The sequence below is a fragment of the Indicator indicator genome, chromosome 4, assembly GCF_027791375.1.
Source record: "Indicator indicator isolate 239-I01 chromosome 4, UM_Iind_1.1, whole genome shotgun sequence".
Classification (NCBI taxonomy): domain Eukaryota; kingdom Metazoa; phylum Chordata; class Aves; order Piciformes; family Indicatoridae; genus Indicator; species Indicator indicator.
In genome coordinates this window covers 45220698-45230886 of record NC_072013.1, presented here as the reverse complement: position 1 = coordinate 45230886, position 10189 = coordinate 45220698, and the positions used below count along the sequence as shown (strand labels likewise).

Below are 10189 nucleotides of genomic sequence, written 5' to 3'. Positions count from 1 at the left end.
TTGTGTCTATATAATCCATCCCTGTATTTTTAACTATCTCTATAGAGTAACTTTTTGCATATGTCTCAGCAACCGCCTTCCAGAAATCCTCCGCAGAAATTCAGCTCGAGTGTATCAAAGGTGCGTCTGGACAAGGATAAATCTTGTATTCATGTACTGACTGTTGCGGCAATGACAACCCCCTGATGTTGAGGAAGCCAGATGCAGAGGACATTATATTTAAGTGCTAATAATAACGATGCCAGGGGGTCATATATCGGCCACGAGTGCTGTTGTGTGCTATCCAGCCCAGGCTACCGTGGCATCCATGCCTACAGACAGTCCTTTTCCAACCGAGTCCCGAACCAGGGCAGCCGCGACGGAGTGCGCTGTGGCCGCTGGGCCGAGGCGTGCCCCACAGCCCTGCTGCCCCCGCCCTGCCACGGCGGCTCAGAGAGCCCTGCCCTGGCACCTCGTACCTGGCCCCACCCTGGCCCTCTTGGCCGGGAACGGCCCGGGAAAGGAGAAGACGGGAGGGGATGTCGGAGGATTAGGGCAGGAGGGCTCAACCCTCCGCCAGGAATTGGGGAAGCAGGGAAAATAGCTGCGAGGAGGCAGCGCTGCCCTCTCGCAGAGCCTTAGGAGTAGGGCCACCAGGGACTGGTGGCGAAAGGGCCCCCGAGAAACCCCAGATGCGAGATGCTCCACGCCCTGAGCAGCTGGAGGAACAACTGTGCGTGCGCTGCGGAGGGGTGAGGATTTTCACTTTAGTCTTTGATGGCTTCGCTTGTTTTCTTAGATTCCCAAGGCAGGGAGAGATTTCGACCGGTATATTGATGGGTTTCTCCAACCCGAACGAGATAACTAGGGCAGCTGGGGCTTTCCCACGGCAGTGAATTGTCCCCATGAGCCACAGCAAGAGTTCCCCTCGGGGGCTCTCTGTGCCTAGGGAGCGCTCGCAGGGAGCGCGGCTGGGTAGGACTCCTCTGTTTTACACGCCCAAGCATGTGTTTTGCAGGCAGGGAGCGGCTCCCAGCGCCCTGCCCGCGGCCGGCGGTGACAGCGACACAGGACCGCCCTACTCGGTCACTGCGGAAAACTCCGCGCCTTTCCTCCAGGCATGGGCTCTGGGCACGGTGTGCTGGGCACATCTTTCATGTGTGTGGAGGGCTCGGGGTTCAGAGGCTGTATGAACGACATGCACAAGAAGTTTCTGAGCTCGCTGAGTGTGGGTGGAGAGGGGAGAGCTGCAGCAAGCCACCTCGGGCGCAGAGCTAATTTAAACCTCTCTCTGGAGGGCTTTGCGTTGTGACCAAGAAGAAGGAAATAGTTCTGTTCCAACTCTGCTTTTGCCCTATTTGGTTCAGACTTCTCTAGGAGGGGCAATAGGGCCGGCTACGGGCAGGGCCGCCGCGCCGGGGTTTCAGAGCTGGGGCGGCAGGGCTGGGCAGGACAGGAGATGCTTCGTGTGCCTGTGGCTTGGCCCTGCTAGACACGCGCCCATGAAGCGGCCCACAGGAGTCAGGGATCGCCCCATGCCTCGTATCAAAAAGTTGTGCCTAGAAATCGTCTCTCTTGTTGTGAAAGAATTTGGCCGCGGGTCGTTTGGGACCCTTCCCCTTTCCTCTCCGACTCCTGATGCTCCGAGGCTTCCAGCCAGCCCAGCGGACTGCTCACACCTAAGCACATGCTTCAGTGCTGCGCTGAATTGTGGCCGCGCTCCTGCGTGGGTTCTGCTTGCCCGGGAATGGCGCGGAGCCATTGCGGGAGCTAAAAGTGCCTACAGGCGGGAGGAAACAATTTGGGGCAAGGAGCCGAGTTAGGCACCAGACCAGGCACAATACCACCCCCCTCTACGCGGCTCCTGTACGGCAAAATGGGTGGCAAGGCAGAGCCGTAGCCCTTCGGCCGCTCAGGCTGGCCGAGCACGTTTGATTCCCGTTGGGGAGGCACAGAAGCTTGTATAAAAAAGACATTGTTGTCTTTAGAGAGCCCTGTGCGCACTTTCAAAAGCTGATCCTTGAGTTCCCAGCCCCCGCAATCCAGTTGATGAGGAAACGCGCTGCGGTCTTGGTGGCACCGTTTCCATTGGGATTGGCACCATTTGATTGACAAAGTCTCCCATTCTTCCACCTCTCGAGTGTTATCAAACGGATTGTGTGGGGTCAGAAGCTATTGAAGGGACGTCCGTGTAGCCGCATTCTGCAAACACGGGGTGAAGACCGTGCCATTCTCATGAAAATGCTTCCACCGGGCAAAACGCATCTTATCTTCCCTTCTCGCCTCCTTAGCATTTCTTTTTAACTCGAGCTTTTTACAAGGCAGCATCACCAGGTAAACGAACACATCACTAGAGGCAGCCTAGGCAGGACTCTGTCTGGGCGGCCGCCCTCCCTGCCGGCTGTGCGGAGCTTGCTCTGGCAGGCGAAATTTGGGTGAAGGGATTTGAAAGGAAAGAGTGAACGGACTCCCGGGACAGGGCAGCAGCAAAGAAGCTTTCTCGCCACTTGTGCGTCGTTTTATAATAGCCCCATTATTGCTCTTTTGGGGCGGGAAAGGAGGAGCAGAATCTTACCTGCTTTCTTTTCTCTAGGTCAGTCTATCAGGGCTAAAAGTTGCTGCCAGGACCTTGTGAGGCGTTAAGTGTGCCTGTACGCACGTCGGTGTATTTCTAAATAGGAAAACAGATCTACAAAGAGAGTTTCAGCCTTCTCCTCAGCCAAAGGGGAACGAAGAGCTTTCGCATTAGCTTCCATTTACAAGACACTGCGCAGAGTCAAGGCTGGACTCGCTCGGGTTAATCTAATTGAGCGATGCTTCGGAGGCGATCTGACCTGCGCTCACTCAGGCGGGAGGATAAATAAATTTGCCCAGCCGCAGCCAGCGGTGGGAAGAAGGGGTCGCTCCGGCGGCGCTCCCGGGAAGGAGCAGGGCTGGTGGCAGGGCCCCTCGACTGACCCCGCTCCCGCGCCCCGCCGACTAAGTCGGCGCTGGGGCCTCCCCAGCTGCCCGCCCCACTTCGCACTCCCCGGAGAGAAATGCAGTCGCTGCTCCTGCCCCACAAATTGCGCGGTCTCTCGCTGTGGTTCATCTCTGATTTGAGCCGACTGCAGTGTCACTTTGGTGCATCCTGTGGCATTTGTTTTTTCCTCGTTCACCCCCTCCCTCCTTTTCAAGACTAATAAAACAGGCACGGAACTCATGTGCCTGAGAAATTGGGGTGGAGGGGCGAGGAACAACAAACCACCAAGACAAGGTCGAGTGTCTGTAGGAACAAAACCAAAACCTGTACTGAAAAACACGCGCAAAATGAAAAAAAAAAAAAAAGGGGGGGGGGGGGAGGAGGGGGGAAGAAGATAAATGTTCCATGGATCCAGAAAGTCAAGATCTAAAGATATGAAAAGAGGTAAAATCAGACACCTTTCTATCCCAAAATCCCCCTTCCCTGCCTTTCCTGAACCAGCAGACTCACAACAAGCGCACTTCGGAGTATTCAGCCTTGAGGGAGCTGGCGCCGAAAGAGGCAGCTGAGATGATGTGGGAGAGCTGGAGGCTTGATTGAAGGAAAGTTCCCCCGATTATATTTGTGTGGAAAAGCTCACCTCTTGCAGAGCTCTAAAGTGTAATCAAGGCTGAGGCTTACACTTGAAGGATGTTAACTCTCATACGGGAACCTACTTTCTCCTAAACGGTTTCTTGCCTAGTGAATGAGAGTCTCCCAATTGAAGCAAAATGATCCTTATGTACTAATATCAAGCACAGTCACAAAGCGACCGGCTCTTTATGCTGCCACTTTAGACAAAGATATTTAGTTATTCCCGGGTAGCAAGTGCACTTTTGCATTTTTAAGCACGAACCAGACGAGCACAAACATATTTACAAGGGCAATTACTAAATAGTTACTTGACACTTCAAAGTCACTGGGTTAACTGTACCTTCGCTGTAATTTTCTCAATATTCAGGTAATCGCTGTGTTAAATTGGGTTTACCAGGGTCGTAGGCCGGGGTGTGAAATATTCAGGGGATGTTTCTCTCCTCCTCTTGGGAACATCCCGAAATACAAGCTTTGGAAACAACTAACCAACTCGATAGATTTCTTCAAAGACCCAAATGACGTTAGGGGCTAGCTACGTGTATGTATATGTGACTGCGAATGGGTTGGCTTTTGTTTTCACACTGGATCCGAGAACAGATCCGAAAATGACATAAATTAGAGGGAAACTGCAGGGAATTCATTGGCAAGGTGATGACCTGAGAGGTCTTCTCCATCCAGCTTCCGTGTTGTATAAAAAATCTTAGAAAGAAGCTTCAGGTTCAGAAGGGACCACAAGCGACTGTGGCAGTCTTTGCCTTTGAGAATAATGGGCGACATTTTGAGCTAACGTGTTTTTTTCAGCAGTCTCTCGCCCCAGGCAATTAAATTACCGCCTGTTTTTTGCAAATTTGCATCTTCCTTCTCTCCCTGAGGTAAAAAAACAAACAAACAAAAAAAAACCCCAACAAAAAAACCCCAACCAAACAAACCAACCCCCCAAAACCCCAAAAATGCCACAACCCACAAAAACCCACAGAAACCTAAGTGAATGAAACTTATGTGTTTAGGGAGAGAAATGATCCCCGCCCTGGGCGTCCCAACCTGGGGGTGTCAGCAAACATAGAAAAGGTTCCCGAACTTATAAATCCCAAGCGCTGTTCAGGTAGCAGCCAGCCAGGGCACCTGACAAGCCGATGCGGGCAGTGGAGAGCGGTGGCCCGGAGCGAAACGCCTGCTCTTCGGGAGCTGCCCTCCCGGCAGCGGGGGGGCTCCTTCCGGACCAAACTTAGTGGGGGCAGAGGGGCACTCAGTCCTTTAGCTCACCGGTATTCAGCCCCGTCTCCCCAGCTCTCACAAAGGCTGGACTGACAGCCTTGCCACCCGGGAGTTGATTTTAAATCCTTTCACCCAGTCAAATGGGCTCTTTTCGCCTTTCCTTCCATTTCCCGTCTGCGATATTGCCACCCCCGAGAAAAATAAAATGAGTTGTGCTCACGGGGTCTCTCTCTCTTTCCCTCTCTCTCCTGCTCTCTCTCTCTCTTTTTTAAGACATTAAAAAAAAATCCTGACAAGTAAAACTTAAAGGTGTTTACCTTGTCATCAGCATGTAAGCTAATTATCTTGGGCAAGATGTAGGCTTCTATTGTCTTGTTGCTTTAGTGCCTATGCCCCGCCTCTGGTGGCAGCCTAAAACCTGGCGTCTGGCTAAAACAAACGAAAGGCAGCCCTGAGCCTCCACTCAATCCAATTAAGGCGGACTTCGTCCACTCGGTTACGTGTACATCCAACAAGATCGGCGTTAAGGCAACACCAGAATATTTGGAGGAAAAAAAAAAAAAAAAAGATTTGCCTCCCCTTCCTTTTTTTTTTTTTTTTTTTTTTTTCCCAGCCGCCGAATCATGTCGATGAGCCCAAAGCATACGACTCCTTTCTCAGTGTCTGACATCTTGAGTCCTTTGGAGGAAAGCTACAAGAAAGTGGGCATGGAGGGCAGTAACTTGGGGGCTCCCTTGTCAGCCTACAGACAGTCTCAGGTTTCTCAACCGGCCATGCAGCAGCACCCCATGGGCCACAACGGAACAGTGACTGCTGCCTACCATATGACAGCGGCAGGGGTCCCCCAGCTCTCCCATGCTACGATGGGGGGCTACTGCAATGGGAACCTGGGCAACATGAGCGAGCTCCCTCCTTACCAGGACACCATGCGGAACAGCGCTTCGGCGACAGGATGGTACGGCACCAACCCGGACCCCCGCTTCTCCTCAAGTAAGTCAGCCTGGGGCTGGGTGGCCGGGTGGCCGGCGGGGGGTGGCCGCGCACCTGCCCCACCGCACCACGGGCAACGGGCTCCAGGGGCTCCGCGGCATGGCAAAAGCCAGTCCAAATTCCAGCCACCCCCCACCCCTTTCCGCCCCCACCCCCCCAATTCTTCTTTCTGCCTGAGAATCGTGCCCAGTCCCTCCACCCTGTCTGATTTCATGGCAGCCTCCAGGGGCTGCATTTGCGGAAGGAAGGGGTAAGAAGCTCCGCGGTGGCGGGAGCCCGGAGCAGCCGTCCAGTGTGGCGGGAGCGGCACAGCCCAGGGGCCCGGGAAGGAGCCAGCAGTGCCCGTCTGCCTGCCTGCCGCCCGGCACCGGGCTGACGAGGGGAAAGTCGGAGCCGCGGGAGCCGCGTCCCGTGAGGCTCGGCGGCGAGCGGGTGAGTCCGCCCCGGCCGGAGCCACTGGAGCTCTTGTCCCCGGTCGCTCCTGCCGCGCTGTCACAGCAGGTACTTGCTCGAGTGTCACCCTCCAGGCAAAACGAGGGCCGAGCGGTCGCTTTTATTCACTGGGGCTGGGCCGGGTGAGAAAGGGGTCCCGTTGCCCACCTCTCACCCCTGGGACGCGGGTCGTTCTTTAGGAGTGGGGGCGTCTCGAGGCCCCTCGGGCGGGGTTGGGCTGCCAAGGGGCTGCGGAGTTCTGCCGGGGCCAGCGGCGGCAGGGGCCGCCGGGGCGCGGAGCCCCACTTGAGCCGGGCCGCCTAAAACGTGCCGCCTTCTCCCTTGCAGTCTCCCGCTTCATGGCGCCGTCCTCGGGCATGAACATGGGCGGCATGGGCAGCCTCGGGTCCCTGGGAGACGTGAGCAAGAGCATGGCCCCTCTCCAGAGCACGCCGCGGAGGAAACGGAGGGTCCTTTTTTCCCAGGCCCAGGTTTACGAGCTGGAGAGACGTTTCAAGCAGCAGAAATACCTCTCCGCCCCGGAGAGGGAACATTTAGCCAGCATGATACATCTCACCCCGACTCAGGTCAAAATCTGGTTCCAGAACCACCGCTATAAGATGAAACGCCAGGCCAAAGACAAGGCTGCACAGCAGCAGATGCAACAGGAGAACGGCTCATGCCAGCAGCAGCAGTCTCCCAGAAGGGTGGCGGTGCCAGTGCTTGTAAAGGATGGCAAGCCCTGCCAGGCAGGCTCCAACACACCCACAGCAGCGATCCAGAGCCATCAGCAGCAGGCAGCTACAACGATCACAGTGGCTACCAATGGCAACAGCCTCGGACAGCATCAGAGCCACCAGACAAACAGTGCGGGGCAGTCTCCAGACATGGGACAGCACTCGGCCAGCCCTTCCTCTCTGCAGAGCCAAGTCTCCGGTTTGTCTCACCTAAACTCTTCTACTTCTGACTATGGCACTGCCATGTCTTGCTCCACCTTACTATACGGTAGGACCTGGTGAAAGGATTAAACAAAGCAAAAGAAAAAAATAAGGAAAAAAACAAAAGAAACCCAGATTTTCCCAGTCACACAAATCTCTGTTCTGTCCAAACTACTGGGTAGGTTTTTTTGTTTGTTTGTTTGTTTTGCCTTTTTTTTTAATGCTTTTTTTTCATCCCTGGTTTACTGAGTGGTTCTCTGAGGACCCCTAAGAGAGAGAGAGAAATTTTTTTTTGTTCGGTTTTGTTGTTACTCTTGATGGGTTTTGGCCTTTCTTTCTGTGATTTTTGTTGTTGTTGTTGCTTTTCTTTGTTTGTTTGTTCGTTTTGGTTTTGTTTGTATGTTTTCGCGTGTTTGTGGGGTTTTTTTCTTTAAAGTTGTTGTATGGGGTGTTTAAAAAATATTTCTGACTTAATAACCACGGAGCAGTCTGCAGAAAGGGGACCATAGTTAGACATGGTCCGAAGGCTTGGATTCCAGATGTACACTCTGCCAGCGTCCAAGACTTGCATGTAAATACAGAGATTTTGGGGGATGGGGTGGTTTTCCCCAAAAGAACACATTCACGTCACCCAGGCACCAGAAGCGGCTTCCCCCTCCCCTGGGCTCCGCTCCCAGCCCCGGGCCAGGGCTTGCGGATGGAGACGTGGAGTCATCAAAGGCTTGGCTTTTATTTTCCTCCTTACGTTTGATGTGAACATGTAGCTGTACAATGCTGTCAAAAGTTGGACTAAACTCATAGTTTTTAGTAGCCTGTATATTTTGTTGTAAAAAGAAAAAGAAAAAAAATTACAATCAACCAAACAAGCCCCCACCTTTTTTATGGACACTTGATCACCCCATCGTAAATCCTCTGGCAGTTTGTTATATGCGCACACCGCATTCTCCTGTTGTAATTTATGTAGATATTTGGCTTAAATATAGTTCCTAAGAAGCTTCTAATAAATTATACACATTACGAATATTTTTTTCTTCCCGGCTCTCCCTTCCCTGCTTTTTTCCTTTTTTTTTTTTTTTCTTTTTTTTTCTTGATGAAAAAACAATCCGGGATTCTGCCAAACCCTGAAAGATCCCCACTTCTCTCAGGGCGCGGACCTTGTTCCCAGAGGGAAGCTGCACCAGGTTGTTAACGGGATGCAGGACCAATCCTCAGTGTGAAAAAGTGATGAGCAAACTCATGTGAATCACAAACTCGAGGGTGAAGGGATCGAGTTCAAATTCATCAGCCTGATTATTGTGGGGGTGGGGTACACCTCAGAGACTTCTTGCTAGAAAAGCAAAATATTTCAGGAGTAGAAATTCGAATGCCAAAGGCACGGAGGAGAAAGAAAGTAAAAGTCTAATGGCACTAGAAACAAATTAAGGAAGAACCTGCTGACAGTATAGAACATGCGGTCGATTTAAAGAGAGTTCAGTTTTAATACCTTGTTAAAGATAATTTCTACCAAGTTTTCCTATGTACTTGTATTTTAAGGGAAATACAGTCACCTTATTTATAATCAAAATAAAAAGATAGTTTATTGTGTACGAAGGAGTTTGAATTAACTTTCATTATCAGACTTTATTTCATTTTCTGCACCCATCCACCCCCGCAAGAGTGCACACACACACACACACACACACACACACAGAGTTTCTCCTGCCCACGTTCACTTCGTTACCCCAGCGTGAGTTTAGCTGCAGGCTGCACCTCAGTGTAACGCAGATCGCTTTTGGCTGGGTTTTGGCTGGTTGGGTTGTTTGGTTTTGGAGTTTTTTTGGGGAGGTGTTTTATTTTGCTTGGGTTTGTTTGTTTCTTTTTGTTTGTTTGGGTTTTTTTTTTTTTTTTGGTTTTGTGTGTGTAGCGATTTGGGAAGCTTGTGAAGAAGGAGACGAGGAGAAAGCACGTGTGCGCGCACGCGTGTACGTGTGTGTGTGCAGAATGCGCGGGGTGCGCGCCTGGCTGAGACACCGAGGAACGGTTGGTAGGAAGGTAAATACTGTATGTAAAACAAGGCGTTTAAATACTAGCTTTACTGTAAATAGATAAAGCATATCAATTAATTAGGTTGTATCGGACAAGTCCGAAATACTTGTAACTCACTATCTTTCAGGTCCCAAATATCCCTTCTGTGACTGTAACAAAATAAGAAGTCCCCCATCCTAAAAGACCTTGTAGCGTGTTTTCCTTCGCATCTGCTGCTTCCTTTTTTTCCCCTCTAGATCCCCTCAGTTAAACCACAGAAGAGAAATGCAATCATTGAAAGACCTCTGAATTACAGAGGTATTATGACATGCTCATATTTTTGAAGAGAAAGCAAGAAGCTTGCCCGGGATGGGAAGAGCCCAACTTCCAGTTTAAGTAGCAGCATTCGAAAGTTCCAGTCTTTTATTTATACTAGATATCTGGTCTTACTAGGACACCAAGTGCTAGTCTGGATGGAGAAAAAGGGAAATAGGGAAAAAAAAAAGATTATGTGATCCTTTCTGCCTCCTCCCTCCCCTCTGCCCTTATTCCTAACTAGAGAACATCACGTGTGTCAACAGGAATTTCCAGACCTTTGATTCTTTATTTTGTGTCCTGCTTTATCCAGATACATTCTCAAATAACCCAAAGAATATTTATTTTCTTTCTTTTCTTCTTTTCCCTCCCTCTTTCTTTCTTTCCTTTTCTACACATAACATTCGTTTCAGATCATGTTAAGCATGGCGGCGGGGGAAGTGTGGGTGGAGTGGGGAGGGGATGGGGTGGGTGGGAGGTGTGTCTGGAGTTTAGTGCTGTTATTTTTGCTAAAAGAAGAAAGTGTTAAGAATTCCTGGCCCGTGGTACCGCGCTTCCAGCTCCCGCGGAGGGAGCGAGAGCAAGGGTTAACTCCACGTATTTTTAAAATTAGGGTTAGTTTCTCCCGAGTTAATATACAAGCTGGAGGGGAAAGTGATGTGGTTAAGTCGACCTTTCCCCTTCAGATGTAATTAATGTTTGCATCCTTTCAAAAACGGGA

At 51.2% G+C, this 10189-nt stretch overlaps 1 protein-coding gene across 1 annotated transcript; it reads left to right on the top strand.

Annotated features, from left to right (window-relative positions):
* The first annotated feature begins 678 nt into the window (after window positions 1–678).
* NKX2-1 (NK2 homeobox 1) lies at window positions 679–7230 on the top strand. The gene is made up of 3 exons (XM_054400579.1): window positions 679–731; window positions 5403–5779; window positions 6560–7230. Exons 1-3 carry the CDS (start codon window positions 679–681, stop codon window positions 7228–7230), a joined length of 1101 nt encoding a protein of 366 aa, XP_054256554.1.
* Window positions 7231–10189: the final 2959 nt, after the last annotated feature.